Here is a 17721-nt window from a genome sequence, read left to right on the forward strand (position 1 = left end):
TTTTAAGGAGGGAGGGTGGGGCAGGCAAATCCAGCAAGAGCTGATCGTACGTAAGGAGAGGATTCAATACTTATCACACCACTAAAAGTTTTAAATAAAATATTTATTGGTGACTTTGATGAACCCAAAAGTAGCTGTGTACGTTTCATCCTTATTTTTGATTCTCTGTTTTTTTTAAAAAAAGGCAAAAGCTTGCTTATCTTCGTCACCGAGCCAATGCCCGGAGGTGCCTTATGGGACCTGGCTAAGACAGTTCCACAAGGCCTTCCAGAAAAGGTGAGCCTGCATTATTAAAACAACTCCCGACAGAGTCTTTCTCGGCCCAGGCTGCTCTCCTGGAAGAAGCCCTGCCCATCCGGTCCACGTGGGCGGAGGCCCCGATCCCCCTTCACTCTGCAGCATTGGAACCTGTGTCTAGAGGCAAGGGAAACACTGGGTGAGAAACATGGCTCAAAAACCAAAGCTGCACAGAAGGAATGGAAGACTTATTTATTCCTAAGAAGACAGGCTGGTCTGGTGGTTAAGACACCAGGCTAGAAACCGGAGGATGGTTGAGGTCCAGTCAGCCCCAAAGCCAGCTGGGTGAATCTGGGCCCGTCACTCTCACCTAGGAAACAGGTCAGGGCAAACCTTGCCAAGAAAATGGCAGGGACAAGTCCAGGGGTGTTTGTTTGTATCTCCCCTTGATTATTTTTACAAACCACTCAAGGCAGCAAACCACTCCTCCTATGTTCCCCACAACAGCCCTGTGAAGGGCGGAGGGAGGGAGGGAGGGAGGAAGAGCACAGACTTACATACCACTTCATACTGCTTTTACGTTCCCCTCTAAGCGATTTAGAGAGTCAACCTATTGCCCCCTAGCCTATCTGGGTCCTTTTACCGACCTCGGAAAGATGGAAGGCAGGCTGAGTCAACACTGATCCAAATATAGAAGGCCTTACATGGAAATCCCTGTTCGCAACAGAGCTAGCCTTCCATCAGCATTGCAAAAATGGAAACTGCAGTATGAAACGGAGGGTTTGCTGTCACGGCTCAGGAGAAACAAGTCAGGTAAGAAGAAGAAGTCGGCCACGGTTTCGGTCAGAAGGGAGAAGGAAGCACTTCTGCAAATACACAGCTCAAGAGGTCTGCGCATCCGGAATGGCCACAGGGTTCACCTCACGTGTTGAACGTCGCATTCAACAACTGCAGTCGGGTGAGGGAAATGAGCCGGTGAATTTACACAATGAGGCTCTGTATTAACAGGTGATAGAGCGCTTCTTCGTACCAGGAAATCCGCCCCTTTTGTTGATTTTGGCAGGCCGAAGTGCGAGTAAAGATGCTGTTACCCCTCCTAACTAATTGCCTTCGGCAAATTCCAGGTATTTTCACGACAGAGAAAGGGAAACCTGCCCTTAAACTATTCCTGGAGCTGCAATTTTAATATCCACTTTTCAAAAGGGAAGCCATCATGGATCTGCCTGGTTTCGGTATCCCCAGAGCGGAGTTTTTCAACCTTAACCACTTTAAGCTGGGTGGGCCGATTCTGGGAGTTGCAGTCCCCCCACCTTAAAGAAGGCCAAGGTCGAGAAAGACAGACGTAACCCCCACAAACTTACTTTTCCCATCGCAGGCCACGATTTTGACTTTATCCACTTTCACCACCTCTGTGACCTCTCTGAATTCCACGTCATTCAGTACAAAGGTCCAAACGTTGTCGCAAAACCTGTATGTGTTCAGAGAGCCCTTTGGGAGAAAAAAGAGGGAGGGGAAGGGGGGGTTAGGAAAAGGGTCTTAAAAGGCGCTTTTTCAAAAGGCGGTTTGGACTGGGGGGGGGTTCCCCCCTTTTTCTTTTGAGGAAGAAGAAGACCTGGATGATTGAGAATGTCCACAGATGCTTAGGAAAAGGGAGAAGCAGAAAAAACATGCTTGCTGAATTGGGCGGCTGAGCTTCTGCCTTGGATGCCTGGAGCTCCTTTCTCTTCCTGATAGAGGCAGGCAGCGGTTCTGGAAATAGTTCTATCGCCCCCTTGTGGCCATCAAAGGAACAACCGCGAGCAGGAGAATTTGGGGAAATTTTAGGAAGCACCAGAATACTTTCACTTTTGTTATCTTAATTGCCCTCAACCATCGATCCCAAGGGTGTCAAACTCCTCTCCTAAAGTGACTTTTCGCTAAACTGGGCGTAGGCGTGGCCAGCACGGGATGCCCACGGGCCGCAAGTTTGACAGCTCTGATCTATCCTATTGCAATTCTGTGGCGCCGTATCAGGATGATTGCATCATGATTTCATCTTAATTTAACAAATTCCTTGTGTGTCCCCGACCCGTGCGCTCCCACAGGGAGGGACTCCTTAGGGTGCCGTCCGCCAGGCAGTGCCGACTGGTGACACCCAGGGGAAGGGCCTTCTCTGTGGGGGCTCCCACCCTCTGGAACGAACTCCCCCCAGGACTCCGCCAACTTCCGCCGCGAGCTTAAAACACATCTATTTATCTGTGCAGGACTGGACTAGAATTTTAATTTTAAATTTAATTTTAATGGGGTTTTTACCATTTTAATTGTAATTTTAAATTTTGGCCTAAATAAGTTTTTTAATTTAGTGTTTTATCTTGTATTATATTTGTATTTTTATCGGGCTGTAAACCGCCCTGAGTCCTTCGGGAGATAGGGCGGTATAAAAATTTGATTAAATAAATAAAAATAAATAAATAAAATACTTGGCCAATAAAGAATTCTGTTCTATTCTGTATTGTATATTGTGCTGTATAGTTCGTATTTGCTGGTATTTTATTTATGTTTATGTTTGTTAAGTCCAACATAGATGCTGTATGCTGACCGACCTCATCGCTAAGCAATGGATGTTCCACCCTCAACAGTGTTCCTAAGTGGGAGGACTTCCTGTATCTGCTAATTGGTGCTCAGCCTGCTAAAGTACGGCAGCCACCTGAAGGGTTTGGAAAGTTTACATAATATCTCATGGTTTTTGCTGCATTTTAAGCAGCTGTTTTTCTCTGCCTGTGGTCTTCCGGATGCAATTCAAGGTGTTGGTCACCACCTTTAAAGCGCTCCATGGCTCAGGACCGGGTTATTTACGGGACCACCTGCTGCCACCGTTTGCCTCCCATCAACCTGTGCGCTCCCATAGGGAGGGCCTCCTCAGGGTGCCGTCAGCCAAACAATGTCGGCTGGCGACCCCCAGGGGGAGAGCCTTCTCTGTGGGGGCACCTACCCTCTGGAATGAGCTTCCCCCAGGACTTCGACAGCTCCCTGACCTCCGGACCTTTCGCCGCGAGCTGAAGACGTACTTATTCTTCCGTGCAGGACTGGCATAAAACTATTAGTAATTTTAATTAGGTTTTTATGGTTTTAATGTGTATTTTAATTAATGGGCCAAATTGAATAGGTTTTTTAAACAGGTTTTTAACTGTATATTGTATGTTTTATTGTGTTTTACCTGGCTGTAAACCGCCCTGAGTCCTTTGGGAGAAGGGCGGTATAGAAATTAAATTATTCTTATTCTTATTCTTCTACAGGTAGTCTTCTACTTACAAGTTTGTTTAGTGACCGTTCAAAGTTACAGCAGCACTGAAAAATGTGACTCATGACCGTTTTTCACACTTATGACCATTGCAGTGTCCCAAGGTCATGTGATTGCATGTGATTTTGTGACCTTTTGACAAGCAAAGTCAACTGGGAAACCGGATTCACTTAACAACCGCGTTACTAACTTTAACAACGGCAAGTGTTCCCTTAACCACTGTGGCAAGAAAGGTTCTAAAATGGGGCAAAAGTCACTTAACAACTGACCCATTTAACAACTGTTTCACTTAGCAGTAGAAATATTGGGCTTAATTGTGATCATAAGTCAAGGACTACCTGTACTCCTTTTGAGCCTTATGTTTGAAAGGGAAACTAGAAGAAGCAGATTTAAACTATGGGGGGGGGGGAAACACCTATATTCTGCTACCATTTCAGGTGCTTCTGAGAAGAGAGCTGCGATCTGATGTCTGTATGCAAACTTAGTCAATGCCAGCTGAGTTTCATTAGCGTTTCTTACCCTGAAATTGACTCGGTTTCTGACCCGCTGGGCTAATGCAGCATTGATAGCTTTGTCAAACTGTAGGAGGACTTGGAGAGCGAGCTGAGGTGTAATCTGCTGAGACTGAAAGATTGAAGAAGAAAATTTTAAACTCCAAAGAGAAACATTCACCTGCCCAAAATCAAAACTTTGTTTTGATATTCACACCTGATTGGCGTACTAAGTTTGTCCAAACAGCCCAAATTTAGATAGCACAGATTAGAATTTACAATTTCAATCAGCACAACTTGACTGGGTTTTCTCTTCCCTTCAACCACTATAGAAATGCAGAACTCTAAAGATGCTTTGGTATAAATGTGATTCTGCCCATTTACAGCTTGAGGAGACTAGCAAACATTGTCCATCGGAAGTCAAACCCTTGTTTTGAGTTTGAGAAACTGGACGGTTAAGATTATTGCCGTCTTTTGTAAAACCTCTCCTATTATCATAGACATCCTTACCCTCTGCTTCTGTCTCCAATTATGATAGGGAGGAAAAGCCTGAAAAAGAAAGCCCTCTTAACACTGTTTTCACCTAAGTCAGAGGTCTTCAAACTTGGCAGCTTTAAGACTTGTGGACTTCAACTTGAAGTCCACAAGTCTTAAAGCTGCCAACTTTGGGGAGCCTTGTCCTAAGCAGAATGTATTGCTTTGATTTCTGACTGCAAAACTAAATACCCTGTTTCCCCCAAAATAAGACATCCCCTGATAATAAGACAACCGGGCTTTTGAAAGCATGGCAATAAGGCCAAGGGCTTATTCCAGGGTTCAAAAAAATATAAGACAGGGTCTTATTTTCGGGAAACATGGTATGTATCAACTTAAATTCTCTGTTTTTAATTGGGGTTTTTAGATTCTTAATTATTCTAATTCCGGCCATATAGTATAATAAGTTTTTTAATTGTATTTTAACTGTATATTGCTTTCTTTTATCCTGGCTGTACACCGCCCTGAGTCCTTTGGGAGAAGGGCGGTTTATAAATCTAATAAATAAATAATAATAATAATAATAATAATAATAATAATAATAATAATAATAATAATAATAAAAAATTGTGTTTATTCTACTTAAGCCATTTATTCAGACAGATGGGAATAAAAAGGAGCTTATATCTTACCTGAATGAGCTCATCTAGGCTTTCTTGAAGGCTGTTTCCCAGAGTGGTGTTTCTGTACAGTTGGTAAGCCATGGCTGAAGGAGGCAGAGGTTGATCATCCACAGATCTGAAACCACTCAACTTTCACTAAAGACCTGGAAAGTTCAGAATAAGAGTTATTATACTGGGCAAGGGAGGGAGAATGCACGTGACACACAGACTGAGATAAAAGAGAGCTTCCAGACAGTTCAAGACCAGTTCCCTCTTTCTCACAAAACATACATTATAATAAAATCACCCTGTAGCTTGCTTGCCGATAAAATCCCACCTACACCCTGCTCTTCCAATTACAGGTAGTCCTCGGCTTATAACCACAATTGAACCCAAAATGTCTGTTGCTAAGCGAGACATTACAAATGTCTCGCTTAGCAACAGACATTTTAGGCTCAATTGCGGGGAGGTTTGCCCCATTTTACTCCCTTTCTTGCCATGATTGTTAGGTGAATCACCAGAGTTGTTCAGCGGTAAGAATAACTGTTATTATCACTTTGAATGTCCATTCATTGGCGTACATTAAAATGAAATTTTAAGTGCATGTGGCTTCCCCATTGACTTTGCTTGTTGGAAGACTGGGAAAGGGGGTCACACGGCCCCGGGACGCTGCAACCGTCATAAACACGAGTCAATTGCCAAACGTCTGAATTTTGATCGCCTGACCACAGAGATACTGCAAGGGTCTTAAGTTGAGAAGCGGTCATAAGTCACTTTCTCCAGGACTGTTGTCACTTCAAACCGTCACTAAATGAACCGCTGTTAAGTGGAGGACTGCCTGCATACTCGAGGAATGCATCTCGGGTGCATCTCTGGTTGGAAGAAGAGGCTTCGCAGGGCAGGGATTCCCCCAGACTCCTGCTTCAAAGAGGCTTCGCGCCCCCCAGCCCCACACAGGGGGAGGCAGAGACAGGCGCGCAGGCGCTTCCTCGATCCAACCCAGCCTTTATTGTCAAAGCAGGACACGTGTCCCATGAAACTGGACGCAACGGGCCCTTCCTTGGCCAAGGGGCTCCGGGGTCCCCAACCAGCCCTGCGGGGGGTGGGGGGGGGTGAAGGGCCCCCCCCCTCCCCACCGCCTCCCCTGCGCGCGTGCGCATCCACGGACGCCGCGTGCTTGGCCAGAAGGGGGCGCCCTGCCCGGCCTTTGCAGGAGGGCCCCGAGCGCCCCCCCGCCTCCCACACCCCCCCCCAGGCGCGTCTGGGCCCCGGGAGAGCCGAGCTGCGGGGGGAGGCCGATGGGACGGGGGGCGCACAGCCGGGGCCGGCCGGCTGCGGATGATGGGGCGCGGAGTCCCAGGCAGGGCGGGGAGGGGGAAAGGGCGGAGAGGGCGGCTCCCCCGGCGCTACCTCGGCGAGGAGGGCTTCCCCGCCCGCACGAGGCCCGCCGGGCTCCTCCAGACCTCCGACGCGGAGAAACGGGCCGCCGGCTCGGATCCCCGCCTCTTTCCGACACCACCGAGCGGGAACCGGAAGCGGAAGTCGATGTACGCCGGGGGCGCGACCATAGAGCCTCTGCGTCGCCGAAAGGCGCGATCTCGCGCGCGCATGCGCTCCTGAGGAAAAGGGGGGGCGTGAAGCGTTCGGCAGCGAAGAGAACGTGACGGCGCTCGGAAAGAGCGGCGCATGCGCGGAAAAGGCAGCCGGCGGGCTCGCTGGGCGGTTCTTCCGCGTTCCACGTGGGGCGGCTTCGAATCGCCCTTCGCGAAGGGCCTTTGACGGTTCGGCAAGGCTGGAGAGGCCCGTCCGTTAGGAATGCAAGGCAAAGGCACTCTGCACGTGTGCAGAGGAGCTCAGGCGCCCCCCCCCCGGCAGGCTCGTTGGGTGGCTCTTGGATGGGAGGCCACCAGGAGATCCGAGCTGGAGCAAACACTGCTCCAGGATATCCAGTGAATTCAACGCCACCCTCCTGGCACCAAGTTAGGTGGGCAGCCACGTTGCCCAGATGAGGACCAACAGCCCCTTTTAAACAGAACGCGGCCTGCAGGGATTTTGCCAAACCTCCACCCAGGGAAGCAAGAATAACCACCATTCTAATAAAAAGAAAATGTTTTTCTGTGCCTAATGTTTCTCTTTTTGCTGTCTGGCATTAGAACAGGTGGGCCCCCACTTCAGACCCTTTACAGGAACACCAAAGAAAATCCGCAGCATTTTAAAATCAGGCCTGGGTTGTTACCAGACGAACAAGCAATGTCTGACCCAGCAATTATTCTTGTCTTTGGCCCAATTAACGCAACTGCCCCATTTTCCCTCCCTGCCCTTCATGGTTGTGCTACTTAACAACCGTTTTGACGCCAATGCTGTGAAGATTTGGGTTTGTTAGGCAAGACAAGTAGGATTTTTCCCATCTTAAAATAAATAAATTTAAGCATTTATGACAAATACCCAATTAAAGCCATTTTTTATTTAAAAACATTTTATTGACTGGGTTATGAACCGACACAGGGGCAGTATTTTTCCGCCCATAAACACGGGGAACAAGAAAACGCTGTGTTGCTAACGACACACACAAATTTTAAATACAAATGAAAATAGAGCGATGCCCAAGCTTTCCAAAAAACACTTTTTAACATTTCTGCTACAATCCACTACGGCTTTGATGATTAACCCGCTAGGAATTAGTGTGTACAAGACATCCGCACCCTTAACTGAGAAGGCCGCTCTTAAAGCAGCCATTAAAAACAGGTAAAACATGCAACACACACACACACACACACGAACGACTCCTTTTTTAAAAAAAGTGTATAAAGTGAAGCTAGTGCTGGTGGAAAGTGCCGTTCCAAGAGCCTTGCTTTCCAAAGTATGAAATAACCACGTAACATTGTTCTTCCACCTTGGCGAGAGACCCAGGGTGGACTCAGTAGGCTAAGCTGTCCTTGTCTCTAACTCTGGGTACGCTTCCTCTACTCTTGAGTGCCACATCCTGATACCATGTTCTGCAACTCCGCTCCACATGATGGGGCGGGCGGCCAACTAGCAAGGCACATCAGCAGAAGCTGGACTGAGATCTCCTCCGTGGGAGGCCACCACCATTCCGCTCTGGAATGTCGCCCAAATTCCCAAATAAGTCACTCCCCTGGGCATCCAGAGCTAGACAGCCTCCACCAGCCCCAACATTCAAGCAGTAGTAGCATTCTCAATCACAGGATCTTTCTGTTCAGAGGTGAGGGAGTTGAAACTTCGGAGTCGACTTTGTGCTAAGGACCCCCCAACATGAGGGTTAGGCGCATCCCACAGTGGAAACAACAAGGGAACTTGCTAGCGTAGCAGATAACCGAAGTTAAATCTTCTTTAGCCAAGAAGCATTTCACCATATATAAGAAATTCTCATGCATTTTATTCCTAAATAAACGACAACCGTCATCGGTGGGCTAGTGTGTCTCAGAGGTTTTTCGCAGATGAACATTATAAAATATGCATCGAAGAGTCATAAAAATATATATTATCTCTCCCCTTAACGTTGAAGCATATAAATACTTACTGAATAAGCATCGCGATATAACAATGGGTGCCCCTCCTAGGATGCCTTTGTGACACTGCCGTGTGAAAGTTATAATAAAGGCAACTATGAAGTGTCGGCATCACCTGGGATGTGCAAACCCATTCAGCAGTGCATCATCCAACAGGCCAAGTCCGGACGCAGAAGGCCAGCGTGTTCTTCAGCACCTCAAATCCCCCAGCGTGTTCTTCACTCTCGGCTTGAATTCAGAAATACTTTTTTTTTTTTTACTGTTCAGACTTCTGCTCCTGTTTCCCATTAAGTTCTTGATCAATTCTGCTCATCGGAGAGAAAAAAAACATGGCATATTTTGCAAGTGTTTGCATGGAGGGGAAAAAAAAGAAACTTATCATTTAACAATTGCGGTGAAACAGATATTACAAGTTAAAGCAGGAAGTTTCCTACAGACTTGAGGGGAACTTTGAACGGTGATAGTTACAGGGAAATGAAACTGACTGGGCAACTCTTCCTCTGCAGAGGTCAGGTGTGAACAACGGGGTTCACACATGCAGAGTTCAAGCTAACTGCTTTAATGTTGTTCTGCCTATAATACAGGAATTTCCCAAGTCTGGGAGCAATTCGATCAGGTCCCAAAGAACTTAGGGGAGTTGGCCATAGCCCTTTTGGGGGCTGAAGATGGGATCAGCTTTTACGGGGGTTGCCAAATTTGCAATATTCTGAGCTGTCCCTCCAAAGGAGGAAAAGGGGGGGGGGGATTTGAAGCAATTATAGACAATTGTAGCACTTTCTGGATCAAATGGATTTGTTAATCAGCAGATTAGATTAGATCGTTGGTCAAAATTTATTAGCAGGCCGCTCTTGTTAAAAGCCCCATCAGAAATGTCCCGCATGCATTGAAAACTGGGGTGGGGGTTGGGGGGAGAAGGGGAAGGGAGGGGTTGCAAACGCAAAGAGCACAACGTGAAAAAAAAAAGTAATTCCATCAGCTTTTAGGGTAGATGAACAAAGGTTGACTGAGTCACAATCTCCCTCGGTCTAAAATTAAGGAAATGGAGGTTTTTTTTGATAGCCGTGGCTGCACCATTTTAACAGGAACAATTTGCAGCTCTCCATCTGAAGGTTAGTGTTAATATAGGTAGTCCTTGACTTACAACTGTTCACTTAGTGACTGTTCAAAGTTACAACGGCACTGAAAACGAAGCGAGTTATGAGCCATTTTTTCACACTTACGACCGTTGCAGCCTCACTGTGGCCACGTGATCAAAATTCAGACACTTGGCAAATGACTTATTTATGATGGTCGCAGTGTCCCAGGGTCACGTGATCCCTTTTTGGGACCTTCTGACAAGCAAAGTCAATGGAGAAGCCAGATTCACTTAACCAGTGTTACTGACTTAACTGCAGTCATTCACTTTACGACGGTGGCAAGGAAGGTCGTACCATGGGGTAAAGCTCACTTAACCAATGTCTCACTTAGCAACAAAAATTTGGGGCTCCGTTGTGGTCGTAAGTCGAGGACCACCTGCAGCTAGACAGCCAAGACTCAGCTTTGGGGATTACTTATTGTTCTTGGAAAGCAGCAGAGGTGTGGGCAGCCCAGCAGGAGCCCCAAGAGCCGTGCAAGCTCTTTGCAAGGGTGAGCTCACTCCCATCCCCACGTGCCACGTGCATTCCAGCCGCCCGCCCCCTCTTCCCAAAGCCTGCCCAGAGCAGAAAAGGCGAGAAGACACACATTCCTGATCAAGAAGTGCAGATACCTTTGGAGTTTCTTTTTAAATTTTTCTTCTTCATACCTTAGTAGGGAAAATTCAATTTTAGTACAGCCGGTGCAGCTTTTCAAAGTCGCCAAACCTAAGCCAGCCGCATGTACTTAGCCAAGCACTTCCCAGCACCGACGTATAAAAATGACATTAAGCAAAAGGGTTCCCCCGCCCCCCAGACTATCGGGTGTCTCCCTCCAAAGTTTAGAGCAGTTGGGCATCTCTGATGCTCCGTCCCCTGGGAAGGGAGAGTAAGATCCCAGGCAAGCAGTTCAGGCACTTTTTGGGGAGCCGTGGACAAAAAAGGAGGGTGACCTACTGTTTTATGCATTCGGGGATGGTAACGCTGTCCATGGGAATGAGCTCTGCCAGCTCTGCCAGAGTAAAGACGTATTTGATTTTTTGGCTGAATTTTGAACTGAAAAGAGAGAGGAGGGAAGCAGTCACCGCTATAGCGCTAACCACGCGGACACGTAGCTTAACAAAAAAAGGATAAATATTATGTGCATTACCTAATAAATGGCTTTGTGATTGCCAGAAGTGTTCTAATGAACCAGGAAGGATGGACTATTATTAAGGACTTCAGGTTTTTCCTTAACCTAAGATCAATGAAAGCAACACAGAGATTAGCAACGGAAGGCAACAGGCTGGCAACACCACTCTTCCCGAAAAATTACGTGATCCCAGTCCCATATGAGAGACATTCCCCTTCCCTAATTCCCACCCTTTAAAGAACTTGTATTGCTCTTCCAGCTGGCTGCGCCTCTTCCTGTATCCCCTCCCCCTATTTAAACTTACCTCCTATCGATTTGCTGGTAACACTTCCTGAGCCAACCGAGGCTGGGCATTTTCCGCCGAGTGGTCGCCCCATTGAGATAAACAATCATATAGCTCTCCGCTATTAATAATTCTAGGGACCCGATAACGTATCTGTGGGAAGGAAAAGAGGGAGGAACAGCTATTGTAGCTCAGTACACACTGAGACCAGACAAATACAGGTAGTCCTTAATTTACAACCACAATGGTGTCCAACATTTCTGTTGTTAAGCGAGTTTGGCCCACATTTTACAACCTCTCTGTGTCAAGAGAAGCTCCCAAAACAATTTGATCCCTTACTCATCTTTGAAAATGAGACGGACTGTTCAGAGTGAAGAAACTTATCTCCGTGGTATTCCACATGCCAAGAACTGTGGCTTGATCTCTAGCATCTCCTGTAAGAAGGACGATGGGCCATCCCTCCCAGCTCCTCGGACAACCATTCTTCCAGGAAAGATGGATCAAAATCTAACTCCACATGAAAGCAGGGTTACCTGTTTGCTCCAGCACTTACTTAAACAGATTATCCATTAAGTATCGGTAGTTTGGCTGACTACTTTCTGGCATGAAGCAAACCGCAAAGACAATAATTGCATTTAGCCCATCCCCATAATAGCCTAGGGAGAAAAAGAAAAAAATAGCAATCGCAATGATGCTTTTCCTTTAAGGCTTCCTGCAGTGACAGAGCGCCGGCTTGGTCAACCAAGCATTATAATAAGTCAGCACTCACCTCCATGACTAATTACTTTCTTGTAGGGCTCAATGGCTTTCATGTCCACCCGGTGACCCTGGTCACCAATCTGGTACATTCGCCATCGCCGTTCCTCCTCCTTCTCTTCCGATGCTGTGTATTCCAGCAGAGAGCCCTTCCGAACAGCATCGGTGCCTTTCTGCTTTGGAAGATCATCTGGCCACCATGGAAACAGAGGAGTGGAAGCGGCGTTAGATTGTCAGACCAAGGTTTCCCAACTTCAGCAACTTTTAAAACGTCTGGACTGCAACTCCCAGAACTCCCCAGGCCGCATGGATGGATGGGTTGGTCAGTTAAGTGTTTCAGAGTGACAGGCTCATGTTTTGAAGGGTCATCATTCACTTATGGAAATGAACGAAGACTCAAGGAATTAAGCAGCTATTGAACAGAATGATTTTAAAGTCAAGATACTTGGGAATATCAAGTTACCCTTTTCTTTGAAAACATGGAATCTGTTGCAGATTTTTAAAATCAATGTGAGTTTCGTTCTGATTAATTTTCTCTACATCAGAGTTGCTCTCCACAAAAAATAATCAGCATTTAAGTTCAACACGTCCAAATTCCAGAAGCCAGGTCTTTTTAAAAACCATATTCAGAGTATTTAGGGTGGTGCAGACGCATACTGAAAACTCTTTGAGAGGTTGACAGCTCTGGATGGTTTCCCTTCAACTATCATTTCCCCACTGATTGTTAAGTTCGGTAGAAAATCATTGTCGCTGCCCCGATTTGCAGCAATCATGCAAACAGACAAATCTTTCAATCAAAGCTATGCCTGATATTGAAGAGGGGGTGGGGGCTAGCGAGGACTAAATCATCCTCCTGGTTTCGTAAGAGGGATTTCAGGAGTGGAAGCCTTACCACAGAGATGGGGAAAACTACTTCAGCAAGTTAGTAGTTTGTTTCCAAGGACAGAAGGCTGTGTTAAGGGAAACTATCCTCCCAGGGAAACGCAGACAGCGGCATTAAAAAGAGAAGAGATAGAAACCTTATTTCAATGACACACAACCGAACCCGCCTCTTGCCCACAGTACAAAAAAGAAAAGAAAAAAAAAGCCAAGCATTTGTGGAGTGGTGGATTCCGCACCCCCAGTTCCAACGCATGTGAAATATCCATACAAAGGAGCAGCACCCGAGAGGGAACACACCTAAGGATAAAACTTCGCAGCTATTTTTTTTTTAAAAAAAATCTTACCTTCCCACTCAAACTCATTATTGCTGTTCTCCGAGGGGGTGTCTATATCATCCAAATCAATATCTCCACTTGCCTCCAAGCCAGATAAAATGGACTCTTCACTCTGATCCAAAGTCAAGTTTATATTTGGAGCTATTAGTTTCTTCTTAACTTTGTTGCCATTAATTTCTAATAGGTTGAAAGGTAGGGGAAGATAACAAGTGATTTCATGATAAATGTCAAAGCTGGAAAAAGAGACTATTTAACAGAAGGGGGATAGCTAGAAGTTACTTTACTTGGAGTTGAGAAGTAGGGCTAATTGTTGAAGGCCTGTCAAACATAGGCATCTTGTTACAATCTTTCTTTACTTTTTAAAAGGGAGATCAAACAGGCACTTCATTCAGCAAAGAAATTAATTATATACTCAACAGTTCTAGAATTAAATACAAGACTGTTTCTATTGTTTGAAATCCATTCTGACATTTCTGCAGAATTCATATATGTAACTTTAGTCATTCTAATAAAATGAACGCTTATCTTTTATAAAAAACACTCTTTATTCTGTGTCCATTATGATCCATCAGAAGCAAACACAATGTTTTGAATTCCCAATGCTACTGGTCTTCAACACTCCAGTCCATCTTTATTGAAATGTTCTGACCTTATCAAAGGTAGCCTGATTTCAAACCATTTTCATAATTACGATTGTCAATTTCAAGGTTAGACCACTCCTGGGAAGTCTTCTCCAAAGTAGGAAAACCTTGAGAGGGGTGCCTAACCTTGGCCACTTTAGAATTGGACCAACTCCTAGAACTCTCCAGCCAGCTGAAGTTCACAAGTCTTAAAGTCGCCTAGGTCAGACACATCTGCTATACAGAAACAGTATTTGAAAGCTGGAGAATTGCAACATCAAAATATTTTGCTCACTTCTAGAATACTGGAATTAGCCAGGGGAGTATCAGGCAAACAAAATCTGAAGTGGAATATCAGAATATATCAAGTGTTCCACCAGAGTTTCTTATTCTTACTGGATCAGTTTCAAGGCTGTGAGATGACACAGCATGTATGTCATATTTTTAATTAAATATATATATATATATATCTTGACAATGGCAGACAAGATGTTGACTTCTGCCTAGAGATGGGAAGGCCCGGAAAAAATTGGGGTTTTTTTCTTTTTTCTTTTTTTTCAATGGCTTTGGAAAAAAAGTGGTTTTTCCCAGTTTTTCTGGTTTTTTCCCCAGGCCTTTGCCATCTCTACTTCCACCTCAGCTGCCTTAGTCCCAAGGCCAAATTCACAATATCTGGAGGGCATCCAATTGCCCACTCCAACCGAGATGAATGCACTTACCGGATTGGTCTCCTCTTTCGGCTGGCCCAGACATTGCTTCCATATGGTCATCTTCTGGCAAAGGTCTGGAATCGAAGGCAGACGTTAAATGTAGTCAAGATCAGAGCTGCTTCCTTTCCTATTTCCTTTCTGTAACACTAAGAGTTACAATAGCTCACAAGCAATTTGGTTCCAAGTGGACGGCACAACTACTTCTAGAGTCCAGATCGCTGTGAGTCCCGTTGTATCAGGAGATGACGCACTAACACGAACACCTCAGGACTGCACAAAAGTCCAACCTGTTTGTGTGATATCTGCACACCTTCTCAACCCTTGCTGCATAAACAGCTGCCCACAATAGTCTGTAAAAAATACCTTTGCTAATCAGGATTGCTACTACCACTAGCATATAACTAATTCAGTGTAGTAACTTGCATTAATTTTCATCATCACCACGCCCTGAGTAAGAAACTGCTCCAGTTTCATAGGCAAGGGAAATTTTTGTACATTGTGAACAGATCCTCCCCAGACCACAAAGATTAGCCTAGGCTCACATTCTGCCCTTACAATCCAGTCAAGCTCCTTGAATGCAGTATGAGTCCACCCTGACAAATGCATCTTCTGAAAACCTTGCCCTGAGGCCACCCTGCAAATTATACAATCACTGACATCATTTTCGAACAAAAGTGAACCAGAACAAGTTGGCTGTGCCTTACCTGGGAAAGTCTTCGTCCTGCCACTCCTCCTTGACTTCCACTCCTTCCATCCTCAGCTTTGCCTCGAGGGCTGACGCAGCTCCGTCTTGATCCAGAGTTCCGTATTGTTGGGGGAGAGGTGAGGAACTGCAAAATATGTTTCTGTTGAAGACATGCATAGTCAGGCTAGGAAGTCCTAATTTAGCATCTGAATTAATCCACAGAAGAAATTAGGGCAGTGCATTTATGGCAAAGCAGCAGCAATTTTTCCATTTCTGCTGAAATATTCCACAACCGACCTGCTCCAATTTATGCATTTTTTTAGAGAGTGCCTTTACAGATCTGTTTGGAAATTGATCTCATCACACAAAGACTGTGCTCATCAGCCAGTGCATTTATGTATAAAGGCAAAGAGCTGCTACACATTACCAATATACACATTCCAACCAAGCAACAAAACTTCTAAGTCAAGACCTCGTTTCTTCCAGTCTCGTTTAATGTTTATTCATCAAACGGAAATTACAAATCCGAACAAGCACAACAGAAAAATTTAAAATGTGACAGGGACGATAGGCACGTTAAGGACCCCTTGAGGACCTCTTAAATCTGGGTTGAGGTCCACAGAAGTTTAGTTGGAGTTAAAACCATAAAAGTTAGTAGATTTGGAATCCCTCACTGGGTGCCCTGTTCAGTCCTGGGAAAACAGGAGCCCTCAGATCTGGCAGCACATTCTACATCAGGAGAAGGATTTGATTCCTGCACCTGCCAGGAGCACCAACTGTGCCTCCCCGTTTTCACTAAATGGTTGGCAGGGATCTCCCCCTTTATTACTCCCTCAGCTCCAGCATGGGAGAAAAGGGGTGAGGAAGGATGTCAGCAACTTATATAATTGGGGCACCACGTGGCAGCAAATCAGCAAAACACGAACTGGTCCTATAAATGGAAGTTAACCATTCCTGAAAAGGGTGGGGAATGTTTTCCACCCTGTGCAAATCCATCGTCTGCTCTTGTTACAAACATTCCTCTTAAGAAAAGCTAGGAAAGAACACTTATTTATATGTTTAGCCTAGGATGAGAACATGACAGCAGGGAAACAAGCATAAACACACAATCCACACAATTATGTATAGAACTTCTACAGGAGTATCGCAGTGGCCTCGTAACTGGATGTCCAGTTCAGCTATCCGGGTGATCAGCTCTGGTGTTGCTTCGTGCAGATCTTCATGCACAGAACCAGAGAGATCACGTTGTGATGGGTAGTCTTGCACAATATGTTTAATAGTTGGCATATCGGCATCACAAACACAACAAAGGGGATTTTTCCAGCCCCACTGGTACAGGGCACAGGCGCTTTTTCCAGTATCACACCTAATTCTGTTCAATTCCGCCCAGACAGAGCGAGGCAGGTCAAAACCAAGGGATTTGGTTAAGGGATCACTAATGGTCAGGCCACAAGAAGAAGAACATTAAGAAAAACACTGGTAAGAGAGGCAAGCACAGTTTTGGGTGTATCCAGCAACAGCTACGGGGCAAGCTTTAAAAGGATATTAATCATAGTCCCTTGAAAGTGAGTTTTCTGCCTACTCAAGCCCCGGAGGAAACAAAATTTGAGTAATTCCACTTCCCATTAAAAGGATGAAGCAGGAAGCCAAGCTGCAGATTTCAAAATAGCCCAGCTCCATCAGTAGGGCTGCAGTTACTGTAGGAGTCAGTCACCAAATTTTGATCACGTGACCATTGGGGGTGCTGCAATGGCCATATGCGTGCAAAACGACCCTAAGTAGCTTTTTTCTGTGCCGTTGCAACTTAGGACGGTCACTAAACGAACTTTCGTAAGTGGAGTACTACCTGTAAGGTTATATAGAGTAGGGTCTCCAATCCTGATCACTTTAAGACTTGTGGACTTCAACTCCCAGAATTCCCCAGCATAACAAAGTTGGAACCGCTCCCATGCTGTCACTCTAAGAAGCCCCTGCCCAATCACATTCAGAGGGACCCAAATGAACCAATCAGGTGGGCGGGGAGCTTCCTGGCCCCTCCCCTGAAAGGGCTGGCCCCGCCCTCCTATGATATCGACCAGGGGGGCTTTGACGATGACCTGAGGCCGAATTACAAGCAACCAAAAGAGCAAATATGGGTTTTTTCCCCCTCAGAGCCCCACCTACCAAGAAAGAAAACAGCACAGGCTCCCTGCAGGTAGAACTCTAGCTGGCCAAGGATCTTTGGGGGTGGGGCAGGGGAGAAACGGAGGACCCCCTCCCCGCCCCATTTCTCCTCTCCGAAATTCCCCCATCCCATAATAATCCCTCGCCGGCCCTGAAAAGAGGACTCACCTCAGCGCGGTGCCTCTGTCGCTCACAGCCGGCCGGAACGACCCCTCCCGAAGGTGGCGACCCTGCCCCGGAAGGACACGTGAGCAAACAGGAAGCAGGACGTAGCCCCCCCCTCTTTTCCTCAGGAAACGGAGCTGTCCGCTATTTTGCGCCTGCGCGCTGTGAGGTGGCTGGAAGGGCGCGGTAGGGAGGAGCCGAAAG

At 46.1% G+C, this 17721-nt stretch overlaps 2 protein-coding genes across 4 annotated transcripts; both read right to left on the reverse strand.

Moving 5' to 3' along the window:
- Window positions 1-84: 84 nt before the first annotated feature.
- On the reverse strand, window positions 85-6705 carry GTF2A2 (general transcription factor IIA subunit 2). Its single transcript, XM_058156729.1, has 5 exons — window positions 6555-6705; window positions 5175-5308; window positions 4037-4141; window positions 1599-1725; window positions 85-414 (listed from the first exon to the last, which is right to left on the reverse strand). The coding sequence occupies exons 2-5, from the start codon at window positions 5244-5246 to the stop codon at window positions 389-391; spliced, it is 330 nt and encodes a 109-aa protein (XP_058012712.1). The 5' UTR covers window positions 5247-5308; window positions 6555-6705; the 3' UTR covers window positions 85-388.
- An 897-nt stretch (window positions 6706-7602) lies between these two features.
- Window positions 7603-17676, reverse strand: BNIP2 (BCL2 interacting protein 2). 3 transcript variants are annotated; one of them, XM_058156545.1, is made up of 11 exons: window positions 17521-17676; window positions 15209-15349; window positions 14514-14578; window positions 13184-13351; window positions 11971-12147; window positions 11755-11857; window positions 11223-11354; window positions 10937-11023; window positions 10744-10842; window positions 10422-10457; window positions 7603-8979 (listed from the first exon to the last, which is right to left on the reverse strand). In XM_058156545.1, exons 2-11 carry the CDS (start codon window positions 15256-15258, stop codon window positions 8931-8933), a joined length of 966 nt encoding a protein of 321 aa, XP_058012528.1. In that variant the 5' UTR covers window positions 15259-15349; window positions 17521-17676; the 3' UTR covers window positions 7603-8930. The 3 variants fall into 3 exon arrangements, with proteins under 3 accessions (XP_058012528.1, XP_058012529.1, XP_058012530.1); XM_058156546.1 differs by having other exon boundaries at window positions 15209-15334; window positions 17521-17634; XM_058156547.1 differs by lacking the exon at window positions 17521-17676 and having other exon boundaries at window positions 13184-13286; window positions 15209-15334.
- Between the last annotated feature and the right edge of the window lie 45 nt (window positions 17677-17721).

This window comes from Ahaetulla prasina, chromosome 13 (genome assembly GCF_028640845.1).
Source record: "Ahaetulla prasina isolate Xishuangbanna chromosome 13, ASM2864084v1, whole genome shotgun sequence".
Lineage (NCBI taxonomy): Eukaryota > Metazoa > Chordata > Lepidosauria > Squamata > Colubridae > Ahaetulla > Ahaetulla prasina.

Bases quoted from the DNA above. Each gene is read 5' to 3' on its own strand.
- GTF2A2 (XM_058156729.1), bottom strand. From the start codon at position 5,246: ATGGCTTACCAACTGTACAGAAACACCACTCTGGGAAACAGCCTTCAA. The intron at 4,142-5,174 runs GTAAGATATAAG...TCAATCTTTCAG, and splicing joins GCCTAGATGAGCTCATTCAG to TCTCAGCAGATTACACCTCA. The intron at 415-1,598 runs GTAAGTTTGTGG...CCTTGCCTCTAG, and splicing joins CGTGGCCTGCGATGGGAAAA to ACACAGGTTCCAATGCTGCA.
- BNIP2 (XM_058156545.1), bottom strand. From the start codon at position 15,258: ATGGAAGGAGTGGAAGTCAAGGAGGAGTGGCAGGACGAAGACTTTCCC. The intron at 14,579-15,208 runs GTAAGGCACAGC...CTTCGATTCCAG, and splicing joins CAGGACGAAGACTTTCCCAG to ACCTTTGCCAGAAGATGACC. The intron at 12,148-13,183 runs GTAAGATTTTTT...CATGGTGGCCAG, and splicing joins TAATGAGTTTGAGTGGGAAG to ATGATCTTCCAAAGCAGAAA.